Source organism: Canis lupus, chromosome 2, assembly GCF_003254725.2.
Source record: "Canis lupus dingo isolate Sandy chromosome 2, ASM325472v2, whole genome shotgun sequence".
Taxonomy (NCBI): Eukaryota; Metazoa; Chordata; class Mammalia; order Carnivora; family Canidae; genus Canis; species Canis lupus.
The window spans coordinates 18134298-18148990 of NC_064244.1; the positions used below are offsets into that span (position 1 = coordinate 18134298).

Genomic DNA, 14693 nt, shown 5'->3' on the forward strand with positions numbered 1-14693 from the left:
TATTTTGAGTGCTTAATTGGAGACATGTTTTCCTTCAGTAATCTTTTCTGCTGTACCATTAAGCGGATATTTGCATCCTCCCCGCTCTAAAATTCAGAATTTATCATGGTACCATTTAGTAAACTCAGGCTGAAGACATCTTGAACTAGGAGTACAGTGGACTTGAAATAACCTAAGGTATCAAGGAACCATTAATTTAAGAGCCAGGTCCCCTGTCTTCTGTTAGGTATTGCGGATACTAAGAGAAATAAGGCATATAATTAAATTAACATTTTATTCGTTGAATGTGAGAAACTGTGTAGTGTGTAGTGAATAAGAGTGTGGACTCTTTCAGGGCTTTGAATCCCAGCTCTGACACTTGCTAGCCATTACTTAAACCCATGCTTTTATTTCCCATCTATAGAACGTTCATAAGGATTACATGTGTTAGTAAGTCACACACTTGGAATAGCGTGTCTCGTATAATAAGTACCGTATGATTCTTAATTGTTAGAGACAAACCTAGAAGCGCAGAACCAGAGTTCTCTTTACTTGTTTGGCGTCTCTCAGATGGCACATAAAGGGCATCTAACAGTCAGAGGGAATCAGGAGTCTGTTGGGCTTCTCAGAACATACTGGCGAGCTGTTGCCTTGGTGCTGGTAAACTGGCTTTGGGCCCTATGCTGCCCTGGTTTGTACTATTGACTGATTTTAGTGGTGTACATACCCCCACAGTAGCTGATTTAAATTTACCAGTGATTTCACGGTTTCACCAAATTCCCAACTGTTTACCAGTTGGCTCCCACAACTTGGTACAAGCGAGTCCCAGCACAACCCTGGAGGTGGCCCCCAGCACTCACTGAACCATCACCATACTGTGTACATTACAACAGGCGAGGCCTATGGTGAAAGATGAGGGGAAGTTAAAAGTAATAATCACACTCTCTGCCCTCTGGGACTGCCACTCGAATTCTAAGGACAAAATAGGTGAATCAGGGCCTTGTCACTGTAGAGGCTGGGCTGGTACCCTTGGTGCAGTTCAAGGTCACGTCTAATAACTTCAGGGAGAGTGACCAGCAAAGGAAAAGTACACTGTTAAATTGAGAAGTTATGTGTCAGACTGGGAAGGATTTGGTAAAAGGGGAAAATCTTTTAGGGTGGGCAAGTCAGGTCCTTGGAGGAAATATAAAAGATTCAGGCCTTGGAAATTAATTTGAAATATGTCTGCACAGAGTTCCTAGGCGTCCCTGTAGCCCCGTGGCTGGTCATTTGCAGAGATGGCAGGCATAAATCTCATGTCATCACTGAGCCTGAAGGTCTAACTATTTAAGAAGCACAGGAAACTTCCACTAAATTAGCTATTAATTTTATGCCCAAGAATAGAGGACTTAATGATACTTTCTAATTGCTTTATTTCCTCTATTTTGCTGGAAACATTCCTGTCTGTTGGAAAGGCCAAAAGTGGGATTTTGCCAATCTGATGTTAGGTACTTAATTATGTATGTGAGATACATTAAGTTATATTTTATGTACAAATATATTTTATGTTATTTTAGGGTATATGATACACTGTATATTTCTCTCAAGAGAAAGGAAATACAGGTTTGCAGGACTTTTTATTGTCATAAGTTTTTAAGTCATAAGTTGATCAAGCTGCTGTGGTCATGCTACTTCTGCTTTTTTCCTTGCTCTTTCTCTTTCCTTAGCCTGTGTAAAAAATCAAGCTGCTTGAATTAAATTGATGATGTTTATGATTCTGAAACTAAAGCTATGTCGTGATGGTTTTTTACTGTCTCCTCATAGTCTCAGCCTTTCGTGGAGTATCCCTACAATCAGTGTGCAGTGGTTGGAAATGGGGGAATTCTGAACAAGTCTCTTTGTGGAGCTGAAATAGATAAATCCGACTTCGTTTTTAGGTAAGGCCTGTCAGATTGGTTTCCTTGAAACCAAAGATCAGTTGGATATTTTAAAGGGATGCTGTAAAGACACTCCATGTAAATTTTGACCTTTGAGCTGTATTGCTTAAGTCTACAAATGATCTAGGTAGCCTTTCCTGAAGTGTTAAATGGGTCACGAGTTCCTCAGAATGTTAAAACCAGAAGGATAAAACTGCACTATAGCCACTTTGGAGAAGCTCTTCTTGAAATCATTGTGAAAGAGGATCTTCACTGCAGGACTTGTCAGAGCCTTCAGTGTATTAAGGATACCATGGCTCTCTCAGAAGGACTCTGGAGAACATCTCCCAGGCTCACCAGGAAAAATGGGGGGAAATATATATATACACATACACACACAGAGAGAGAGAGAGCATTTCAAGAAACTTTTGTTCTCAGATAACATTTGAGAAAATGATAACCTAAGCATTGTATTACCATGCAACATCATTGTTTAGTTTTCTGACTTGAAATTAAATAGTGGAGCTTCAAAATTCTGGTCTTTTCAAATGTGTTTGTACCTCAGTACCAGCTAGCTTGCAAAAACAGATGCAAACGTGGTTTCTCTGTGTGCTTGTGCTAATAAGCCAAGCTGCAGAATTTCTGTGCTTTCAGGATACGATGGAAAGGTGATTCATCCCTGTGAGGATGGATTTCAATTGAAATGCACCTTTTTAAAAACTGAGTCGAAATCTGTTTCTTCCTATTTCAGGGGCACTGATTTCATACATCAGAGGAGAGCCTTTGATCCTTATTGATTTAATGCTGCCCTTTTTAGCACCTGAAAAGAAGCAGGATTTTCAATCAGTAGCTTCCCCCGTCCCTGTCCTACCGCTTTAATCTCATTTAAGTTTTTATTGCTAAAGGTAATGACAGAACAATAGACCTGAAAGTCCACTGGGTCATTGAATGTGCTCCTCATGATTCTGTTAAAATGACCAATACCCAAATGATTTAGCCATTTTGTTAAAGCACTCAGTATGAAAAAGCCATAATGAAGATAAATAATTCTTCTTGTAATAGACTTTTTATAGACTTAAAATTCTCAAAACATCTGTAGGGTGTATTATGGCTACACATCCATTTTATCTAATAGCAGATACAGGAAATACAAGTTTAGGTTTAAAAAAAAATCTCATCTTAAAATCTTTTTAATTTATAACTCTGCAGTAAGTGTGCTTTGCTTATTTCTGGATTCTACATTCACTGAGGACACGAATGTTTCTGATAGAGTTCCCTGTATCAGGGAACTGACCTTTCCAGACTGAATGGCCAAATGAGGGTTTAAATGTGGTCATGGTCATTAAAATTTATTTAAATTTTAAGCCTGTACTTTGACTGCACATGTTCAGAGTTTTATCATGACAGTCTGGGAACTGCTTATTATGATTTGTTTTCCGTTTCAAAAGTTGGGGAGCTACTAGTTAAGTGGGTAAGGAACAAAAAGAGATGATGAGTGGTTTTACAAACTACCACTGTATGTAGACAATACTCAATATTTCTCCTTGGAGTCTCCTATGATACTCTCTTGGAAATCACCTTTGATTTTAAAAAATATATGGGACTGTATTAGAAAGTAGATTTGTTATTACAGGATGTCCATTAATGAAGGCATTTCTGTATTATCTGTGATTAATATGTATTTTTCCCAAGGTGCCATATTTAATTATTTTCTAACATCTTTTTTTATCAATGAGAGATGGACACGGTCCATTTGAGTTTATGTTTCATGGAGTGTGGAATACTGTTTCAAGCTCAGTTCTCCAGAACACATCAACTTGAAACAGCTTTCCTTAGGAAGCACTCAGATGCTCCCTTTGTATGTATAGCTTTAAAGAAATGGTCTACTTGAAATTCTGCAAACAATACTTAGGGTGTCATAACCAACTTTCCCTTTTTTTGTGAAAGGAATATAACTACTCAGAATTACAATTCTTAATTTGTTTTGAGTACTAAAAACAAATTAGTACTCAAAAGAGGAAGAGAACATTTATATGAAAACATCATTATGAGAACATTGGGGTTTTATTTATTAACAGCATAATTTGCTAGAAAAACTATCCATATGGGAATCAGGAGATTTCAGGGTTTGGAGACTTTTTTTTTTTTTTTAATGTAGTCTTTGCTTCTGGCAGACTCTGTAAACTTGTTGCAGTCCCTCTGTTTTTTTTTTTTTTTAATCTGTAAATTGATGATCATACCACTGTGGGAATAGAATTAATAGAAATAATAATTCTAATAAAAGGATTATTAACTCTTCAAAAGCTAGGCAAGGTAATGTCATTTCTCATTTTGATATGTGTAAGGGTCTTAATATTGAAAGCTTTTATCAAATTTATGTATTTCGCAGAACCCCATAACAGCTATGATTTTCTTCAATAAAATGACAGTGATCATATGTGTACAGGTAAGTGTACACAGTTTTTTTTATAAGTTGCATTTTGAAAATACCTTTTTTTTTTTTCAAATTTCAGATGTAACCTCCCCCCAATCACAGGAAATATTAGTAAAGATGTTGGGAGCAAAACCAATGTTGTGACTGTAAATCCCAGTATCATAAGACTAAAGTAAGTATCTCTGACTTATACAACTGTTTGAGAACATTTATTGTTTAACGTGTTTCTTAGTTTGAACACTAATCTTGTTGCTCAAATGACTTGCAATACAGCCAGAATGATTTTTGGGGAAAGATATAAGAATATATTCATATTTTACTTTCTTCGAGGTTGTAGCTTATAAGAGGTATGAGCAACTTTACCTCTTTTTTTTTAAAGAAACCCATTTTATTTTATTTTAGGGACTTTATTTTTTAAAGTAAACTCTACACCTAATGTGAGGCTCAAACTTTAAAACCCTGAAATCAAGAGTTGTACATTCTACCTCTGAACCAGCTGGGCTACCCAACCAATTGCACTTCCAATGTCATAAGCTGAATATTACTAATCAAGTGAAAACTCATTTATCTCTTCATCTTTTTTAACAATAGTGAAGTTACTTTTGAGAACTTTCTTTCAGAATGTTAGCATTACTCTTTTATCTTGGGAGCAGTTTCTTGATGAAACAGTTTATTTAGAAACTTCAGAGAATGAATGAGGCTTTAGGAGAACCTGGCAAAAAAAAAAAAAAAAAAAAAAGAAATTTTTACTATGGATAGTTTATTACCAAAAAATAATTCCTATATTTCATTTGCACAGTGTAGCCACTAAAAAATGTTCCTGATTAGTAAAAATCCCATACATACATTGTTTTCATCAAAATTGACTAATAATTAGTAAAAATCCCATACATTGTTTTCACCAAAATTGACTAATAATTATTATTAATACAATACACCATAAAAGTATATACTCATATAGTTCTAGAATCCCTTAAGATAATATAAAATATTGTACCTGTATCCCAAAAGTTTACTTTCTATACACAGACAATCATGCATACTAGTATATTTACTAAGGTAGTATGTAAATCAAGCATATAAAGCTATGGCAATACATAGAGGAAATTTAAAATGTGTGTGTGTGTATGAATATAGTTTTTTAAGGTTCTTTAAAGGAAACCTATTTTATGATCACATGTACAAAAAGATACACAGAGCACAAGTGTACAACTCAGTGATTTTTTTAATGTATAGACATTTTAAGAGTGTGCTATGTTTAGGAAAACATTAATCATTATTAATTTGGAAGATATTTCTGTATCAAAAAGCAACCTTAGAGAAAAAAATTACTGAGCTGGAAGATAATGTAAGAAATGTGTGTCCAGTAAGGATATAGCCCAGTAAGAAAATAAAAGTAGAAGCCTAGGGACACTACGAAAAGAGAGATGAACACCTAGACCTTGATACTTACAGGCACCTTACTTGTACTTGGCCTCTGAATTCAGGGTTTGTCTCTTATATACAGCAGGGATATAGATGGTTCAGTGGCTCGGCCGGTGGTAAATTCAGCCCATGTAACCAAAAATGCTACTTGATTATAATGATGATGTTTGTTTGTTTGTTTGTTTGTTTTAATTTGGCAGATATGGGAACTTAAAGAAAAAGAAGGAAATATTTCTGGAGGACATTGCAACCTATGGAGACGCATTCCTTCTCCTGCCAGCGTTTTCTTTCAGGGCCAACACGATTGCCTCTTTCAAAGTGTATAGCACACTCAAAGAGTCTAATGCAAGACAAAAGGTTATATTTTTCCATCCCAAGTACCTGAGAAATCTTGCCCTTTTCTGGAGAACCGAGGGAGTAACAGAGTTTCGCCTGTCCTCTGGCTTGATGATCACAAGCGTGGCAGTTGAACTGTGTGAGCACGTGAAGCTGTATGGATTTTGGCCCTTCTCTAGAACGGTGAAAGACACACCTGTCAGTCATCACTACTACGACAACAACTTACCTAAACGTGGTTTCCATGAGATGCCCAAAGAATATAGACAAATTCTCCAACTTCACTTGAAAGGAATCCTCAAATTACAATTTAGCAAATGTGAAATAGCCTAAGCATAGTGTCTTAAAATGGGAATAGTTTTAATAGAATGCAGTAGGTGAGAAACAGTGTTTTCAAATCCTAAAAGCAGTGGATGTAGAACATAATAGGAAAAGTCTTGAAACTTGCTTTGATTAAAGCTCCTTGCTAAGGTTGCAATCTCAGCAACTCATGGAGTTGTTCGATCTTCTTCACTTTCCCTCCTTGTAAAATGGGGACCATGATAATCTAACTCACGATAGGAAAACGACATAATCTATGAAAACTCTTGCCAAAGGATTTGGCGTGAGCTAGGGACTTGGTAAATATTTCCCTGTTACTGTCTCTAAGAGCTCTTTCCACTCTCACTGGGCTGATAATAAAAGTCATGCTGTTTTGAAGACCTTTCCTGGAGAGAACAGCTGAATTGCCTGTATTCATTGGGGTTCTTTCCTGAGCAGGCATCTCTATTATTAATAATATCCTTCTCATCCTTCTTCCTGTCCTAAAGAGTGCATCTAAGAAATTACTGTAAACCCTTGATTATCCAGGAAAGAAGTCTTCCTCTTCGGGTGGTAATACGCCTACCTCTGATTACCTTCACTGGGGTCGTTAGCTGCAATGATGTGCCAGTTGGATTTAGGCCAGTTTTTTTCCTCCTCCATTTTTATTTTTAAATGACTCCTTAAAATTTATATTAACTTCCTGCCTTACTCTTAAGCCTCTTCCACTGACAGGAGCTGTTTTAAAAGCATGAAGAGTTAATAATACCCAGTTTTTCTTACCTGTTGTCTGTGGTGTCACACTTTGTAAAAAATAATAAATCATTATTAAAAAATAATGATCAAACAGCTCCTTCATGCCAGGCCCTATAGCAGACTCTGTGAGAGGGACACAAGGGTAACCAAGTTCTGCAGGAGGAAGCTGACATGTGTATGATCTACCACCATGATACAATATGATAAATGTTATTACCACAGCTACGAATAAAGTAGGAGGAGGAACAGAGGCAAGAGTAATTAAACCTGTTTCTGTTTCAGAGAAGAGGTAATTTCTGAATAAAAACCCAGAAAGTGAGTAAGATGTTAACAGATAAAGAGAGGTTCTAGGTAGAGGGAATAAAAAAGTTGTCCCCTTCATTCTAATTCATCAAAATGAGGATATTTTAAGGTAAATCATGGTCTTTTCCCCAAGAACTGTCACTTGAAGGGAGGTTGTAGCATGTGAGAATGGTGGCTTGGGCCTGCCTCTGTGAAACACAAGTTAACAATGACCTAACAGATGTCAGAGGAAAGCTGTAAGGATTAAAATACACAAAAACTTAAGGAAGAGACTTAAGTCTCTTAAGGAAAGGTGTATTATTTACATGAGAAATAAGACTAATAATTTAGCCATCCATATCAAAGCTTAAGTGCTACTGAATATTGCCATTTTTACATCATGCCCGTACATTATGATGCTACCTGTTAACATAGATCATCCCTTCATCCACTGGATAAGTTTTTTAACTTAACTAAGTAACTATATTCCTACTTTCCCTGCTTGTCTTTGTACCATCACGAGGAGAGTAGAAATAGTGGAGCAAACTTGTCAGCATGCCGCATTAATTACAAATAAAGATCTGAATTCTTATCTTAGCCAGATGATTGTTTTACTAAATGTTCTCTTTTCAGAACACTTTGCTGTTATTGCTTATTTTGGCAAAGTACCTCTTTCATTTCATTGTGGTTGACATTTTTTGTGCCTTTCTTTGTTCACATTTTATTTCTTCTTCTATCACAGATGAAACCTATTAGCTCCGTAAATTACCTCAAAGTTCATATATAAATATTTTCCAAAAGGGACATGCTTTTAGTTACATGAGGTCTAATTTATTTATCTTTCTTTTTGTGATGATAAATAAGTGGCTGTTTTCTGCAACTTCTAATGGATTTAATTTGCTTTTAAAAATCTGCTAGCAGTAGTAGTAATGTCTATCATGTTACTAACAGTGGATTATTAAAAATAGAACACTCTAATACTTTATGGTTAGTAAAATGTTTCCCTTAAAATGTTTTCTGGGGAGTATAAATTAAACTTCTCTTTTTGATGGTATGGGAAATATGTGATTAGTGAGTAAAAACGAGAGAATATACTGAAATCAACCATTAAATATACTGTATGGAGATAAGTTACTTTAATAAAAATTACATGTGATTAGGACAGAATTTACTTAAGTTTTTCCCGTACAACTTTCTATTTTATCTTCGGAAATTTTCTCTAGACTATCAAAATAGAATCTTTAAGTGTCAACAATAACAAATTTCAGAAGTGTTCAAAATGATATGTGTTGGTTCACAAACTTCTCTGGAGCTTCCCAGGCAAATTCCAAAACTGGCCCCTGTACACAGAGCACAAGGAAAGACCAAAGAAGAAGGCAGGCCACTCCACATTGTTGGTGGCGGTTTTAATAAGTTGAGACCTTGCATATGGGATCATCTTGGGTGGCTGCAAGACTAGTAGATCTCCACATTTGTCTGGTAATCTTAAATGTTTGTGTAGAGGCCTGCACTGAGTTCAGATGTGTATATTGTCCAGGTGGTCTCAACGCCACATCACTATCTTGAGGCTGTTTCCTTTGGAGCAGCTTTTGGGATCAGGGAAGGCAAAGAGAATGCATGCCAGGCAAATAGAATGTACAGGGGAGGGAGAAAGGAGCCTCCATTTGCCAGGGCTCAGCTCACGGGTCAACGGGGTATCATGTCCTATCGATGACCTCCCCCAACACTGAGAGGGCAAGAAGCAGAATCCTAATGATACCCATGTTTGGTAAAGTTCAGTAGAAAAAAAGTTGTGGAGAAAATTGTAGACCTTTCCACATGAACATAACTAAAGTTGGTGTTCTATTTAACATTTATATTGACATTTGTACTGCCATTATGAAGGCATGTTGAAATTTTGCAACAATCTCAGCTAGGATCACCTGTTAACCAAAAGTCTGGTCAAAAAGAACATGTGCATTCTTTCTCTTTCCCAAGTTGATCTGTAACTGTTGTGAAATATGTGGGAGGCCTCAATCACATCTTAACATTTCCTTTTTGGCAGAGGACAACAGTATACATGTTCTATTATGATATGTCAATAATGTCCTTTTGTTCTAAAGGAGAATTTTTTAAACTTCCTAAAATACAATAGAACATAAATTTTGATAACATGTCAGCCACATGAGTTGTAAGTCATAAGCAACAGTTCTTTTTGTTCTATAATGGTAAATTACCACAAGTTTCAAAACCAAAAGAAAACTATGACCTCCACCTTATAGATTTATGGATTTTCCACTAAGTCTCACGGTGACACGCTCAAGAATCTGTGGGTGTAATGAGCATTGCTTAAATGTTGATGGATTAGATTTGATCTTCTGCTCTTAAACTTGAAGTGCATCCATGGGCATTGAAAATAGAAAGTCTGAGTACTGGTGCTAGACAGTACTAAACTTTACTTGGGACTCCAGCTCATAATACCACATGTTGCCAGTTTCTAGGGGAAATACTAACTTGCTTAATTCTATTTTTTACTTGTTCAGCATCACTGGGCAATGTAACCAAATAGCAAGATTCTAAAACAATTTTCATCCAAATCTGAGGATAAGGCAAAAATGTTCATTTAAGCATGTAGTCCATAGTGCTGTAAGGTCCCTGGAAAGGACTCCATGAACAATTGCATAGAGTTTAGCGTTATGCAGTATAATAGTCCTTGAAGTCTCTGATTTTTTTTTTTCCTAACAAAAGGGAAAGGCAAATAGATCATGACCCTCATGAAAGAAGATTTCCTTCTGCATGTAAATATGTGGGCTCTCAGCTAGGTAATCAACCAAGGACTTTTTTTTTTTTTTTTGGAGGACTCTCTATGTATAGAATACTGAATTAAGCCATAAATCAGACCAGTTTGAGGCTAGTTTTTTTCTTGCTTACAAAAAAATGTACCAACTCAGTACTATATCATGTCATTCACTCTAAATCATTTCATGAATTTCAGGAAGCTTTGGGAAAATTGGAAAATGTTACAGATAACAGATCTGCTCACATCCTAAATAGCTACCTTAGAAGTATGGTTAAGATGCAACATGTAATATAGTTAAGACATTCAAAACATTTTATTTATGTACATGAAAATACATTGTTTTGCTAGTAAACACAAGGAATTTCAGAGAGTCACCGGAAGTATCTGAAGCACTTGAACCAATAAGACTATATCTTATTTTTGATTTTTAAAAAATCCACTGAGTAATTTCGTTTCCTATTTGCATATGGCCTCAGAGGCTGACTCCATAGTGGAACTCACAAATACACTCCTGAAGATGGGTGAACAGGAGTATCCTTCTAGCCCATCTTATCTTCTCTGGGTCATCACTCTTCTGAGAGCAATCTTTTTATCAAGAAAATGTGAGTGATACGTGATAAAGATACATTGTATACATAATAGAGAAAAGGTATTCTTTTCCCATACTTTCTTCTGTCCCTCTCCTTTCTTCCTTTTCAGGGACACCAGTTAACACACATGAAACTTCTCAAAATTTGTTAGAGATTACTGACTCTCTGTTTATCTGTTCTTCCTTTTTTTTTTTTTTGTTTTTCATTTTGGATGGTTCCTATTCCCATGTCTTCAACTCGACTAATATTTTCTTTTCCAGTGTCTAATCTGATGTCAATCCCATCCAGTGTGTTTTTATTTTATCTTTTCATTTTTAAAAAATATTTTATTTATTTATTCATGAGACACACAGAGAGAGACAGAGACATAGGCAAAAGGAGAAGCAGGCTCCCTGTGGGGAGCCTGATGTGGGACTTGATCCCAGGACCCCGGGATCACACCCTGAGCCAAAGGCAGATGCTCAACCACTGAACCATCCAGGCACCCCCCCGCCCAGGTATGTTTTTAATTTCAAACATTGTCGATGTTCAGTTTGTGCTTTTTATATCTGCTATGTCTTCCTTTAACATGCTTGTTCGTTCCTCTACCTTCTTGAACATATGGGATATACTTATAACCCTTTCAGTGTCCTTTTTAATTAATTCTATCATCTGTGTCGTTCCTGGATCTGTTTCCACTAGATTTTTCTCCTCAATATAAGCTGTATTTTTCTGCTTCTTTGAAAGCAGGGAAATTTTTTTATTGAATGCCAGATACTGTGAATTTTACTTTTGTGAGTGTTCAATATTTTGGTGTTCCTAAAAATAATGTTGATTTCTTCTGGGCAAAATTAAGTGACCTATATATAAACAGTTCATTCCTTTTTGAAGCTTATTTTTAGTGTTTGTTAGTTAAAACCATAGCAGTGCTTATGCTGGGGTAAATTTTTTCTCACACTGAGACAATACCCTTATGAGTGCCCTCCTGAGTGCCCCATGAATTACAAGATTTTCTTTTCTGTCTGGGAAGAATATGAATTATTCTATCCTTTTTAACTTTTAGGAGTTGTTTTGTCTGCTCCTTTTGGGTGTTTCTTTTTCCCAGGTTTAGGTATTTTCCTCACATATGCTGGTCAATGCTCAGCTGAAGGCTAGAGGAGATTTCTCTCCATGAAGCCTTCTGTACTCTGGATCTGCATTGGAAGTCCCTAACTCCTAAATCTGTAGCCTCTACTCAGACCAGTGAAGTGTGCCTAAGCTTCCCCTCCCTGTGCTGTGGCCTGGGAACCATCTAAGTAGTAAGCTAGGGCAACTGTGGGGCTCCACTGACCCATGCCCTTCCTGAGTTGCCTAATGTCCAATGCCTAAAAACCATCATTTCAATGATGGTTTCATTTCAATATATTTTGTCTGTTGGTTTTTAGTTGCTGTGGACAAGAGGCTAAATCTGGTCCCTGCTACTCTACCTAATCCAGAAGGAGAAATTCCCCTACAATTTTATTTTTGTAGTGTCTGTCACCTGTCTTTTCTTGGGGTTGCTGGAAATATCTTCTAGAAATTTCCTTTGCCCATCTGAAATTTGAGCCTTTTTTTAAAAAACCCAGGTTGTATGATAGACTACCAAAAGTCCCTGGGATCCCACGGGGCCCATTTTATCACAAGAATATAGTAAAAATGTTTCATTAAGTGCTTGCTATCCACTTGGCACCTGTACAAGAACTTGGCTTACATTATTTTGTCTTATTTAAACCTAAGTCTGTGAGGTAGATTTGATTATCTCTATTTTTATATATGAGAAAACCAGCTAAGAGAGGCCGAGAAACTTGCCCAAGGTTATATAGCACACAAATGTCAGAGCTAAGTTTCAAATTCAGGTGGTATGCCTGAAGCTGGTGTGTTTCATCAATATTTTATTCTCTTTTTAGTGTTATTGTTGTTCATGTTGCTTTGTATGGAAAAATAACATTATCCAACATGTTTAAATTTTAGCATGTTATCCTCCTCTCTTTGGGTTTTTATTTCTTCAGTTGCCTTGGCCTTCTTGATAAGTTCCAAATTTTAACTTTTCTAAATTAAGGAGTGATGATTCAAGCTTGCACAATACATTTTTATATGTCCTACTATATTCGCTCTAAAGTTTAATTAATTTTGGAAGTTTCCAATATGTTGTATTCTCCTGAGTTCTTTTAGAAAGGAGTATTTAATGGGATAGATTAATTTCTTTTCTCAGCCTGACTCTGTTTTATTTGCTTTAAGGTGTGTGTGTGTGTGTGTGTGTGTGTGTGTGTGTGTGTGTGTGTGTGTGTTTTGGTGATATTCAATAAAATACCAATGCATTATTCTATTCCTTGCCTTTTGAGGACCTCAAAGAGATTTGAAATCCTTGCTTCAGCTATTGCAGAGTACTCTTTGGAGGCTAATATCACTACTCTCATCCGATATAGAAATGTGAGCAATCAGAAATCAGGGCTGTTAAAAGATTTGCCAAAGATCATTTTGAGCCAAGTTAATAGCAAGTACTCAGTGTGCCAGGCAACTAGCAAACCTGATACCATTTATTGAAAGCTCGTATTGCACCAAGCGCCGTGCATAATATTTTACATGTATTATCATGAATTCTCACAAGATTGCCATGTAGCTGTCAATCTGATTTTCTCAGATAGGAAAATGGCTCAGGAGGATCAGACTACCTTCAGCTGAAAATGTCATAAAGCTCCATCAAACTAGCTTAAACTGTAGAATTCTTGGCCACAGGTCTAGAAGTCCAAAACAGGGCAACCTAAGAATTTTGGTTCTGACTTCATTTCCCTGCAAGAGTCATGGGCTTAACTCAGTGTGTTGACTTCATCCTAAGACTCGTTGAACAAAAGCAGCACATGCAGGCCTCATAAATGTACATCTGTACATATCCAGAGAAGAGGAGAGAGTCACATCTTAACACAAGAGGTGCCAGAGGAAGGAGAAAGAGCTTTCTCCAAAGTCCCATCAAACCTTTCCTTGTTTCTCATGGGTTCACATTGGTCACACAAACATTCCTAAACCAATCATTGACAAAGGGAATATGGAGCCAACTTTTACAATTATTCCTACCCCTGGGATTAAAGGCTTCAAGGGGAATAAGTGTGTACCTGAACAAATTTAGTGTTCTGTTGAGAAGGAGGAAGGGAAAAAGAGATGTTGGGTGGATATCTAACCATAAGCTGCTACAAGTAATTTCCCATGTGTCACTCACCTATTAAGTGATTGAACTAGAGTTTGAACCCAAGTAGTTTGGCTCTAAGTTTCATGGTCTTTCTTAAAAACGCTAAAGCTTTTTATAGGTCGTCCTGTTGATTATGGAGAGAATATGCTATGTGGCCTTTAAATTTTTTTCCCCATAGAATTAGTTACTAGACATTAAATGCATTAGCTCCAGAAGCAATTCTCACAGAAATGATACCTGTTACATTTTCATTTTGGGCACTCATCATTCTTTGGTATTAATCAAAATATAATATGTAGGATCCCATACTCTTATTTGTTTTACTTGTAACACAGTGCTCTGATTAATTTTCATCAAATATGTGAAATGAAATGTTTACTCATGTGTGAAGTCTTAGAAATAAGCTATTAAAACTTTTACCTTATAGTAGACTTGCCGGGCTTGCTGATCTTTGAGTAAACACAGTGATATTTTAACAACTTTGTCTTAAGTACCCAATGCTGATGGGCTTCCCAGAATGGTACCCTTCTCATTAGGAATTTACTCAAGTTACTCTTCTGAGAATCATAAAATTCCCCATATATTAGCTGTAAGAATGGTTGGGCCTCTAGTAATAAACATCTCTGCAGAAAATGCTTATTTCCATTTTGCATCAGTAAGGCAATTGCTTATTGAACATTCATGTCCTGTTTCCCCCCACATAGTCCTAGTGTATTCTCATTTATTATCAGAAGAA

At 36.4% G+C, this 14693-nt stretch overlaps 1 protein-coding gene and 1 long non-coding RNA gene across 2 annotated transcripts in view; one reads left to right on the forward strand and one right to left on the reverse strand.

Annotated features, from left to right (window-relative positions):
* The window catches only part of ST8SIA6 (ST8 alpha-N-acetyl-neuraminide alpha-2,8-sialyltransferase 6), a 138761-nt gene extending 130757 nt beyond the window's left edge, over positions 1-8004 (forward strand). Inside the window, exons 6-8 of the mRNA XM_025445373.3 lie at positions 1783-1895; positions 4388-4480; positions 5934-8004. Of these exons, the coding sequence (XP_025301158.2) occupies positions 1783-1895; positions 4388-4480; positions 5934-6402 (675 nt within the window). The 3' untranslated portion in view covers positions 6403-8004. The remainder of the gene's footprint in view (positions 1-1782; positions 1896-4387; positions 4481-5933) is intronic.
* The window catches only part of LOC112658970 (uncharacterized), a 51691-nt gene continuing 41528 nt past the window's right edge, over positions 4531-14693 (reverse strand). The window contains exons 5-6 of the long non-coding RNA XR_007403898.1: positions 6115-6244; positions 4531-5020 (exon numbers count right to left, since the gene is read on the reverse strand). This is a non-coding gene — a long non-coding RNA (uncharacterized LOC112658970). The remainder of the gene's footprint in view (positions 5021-6114; positions 6245-14693) is intronic.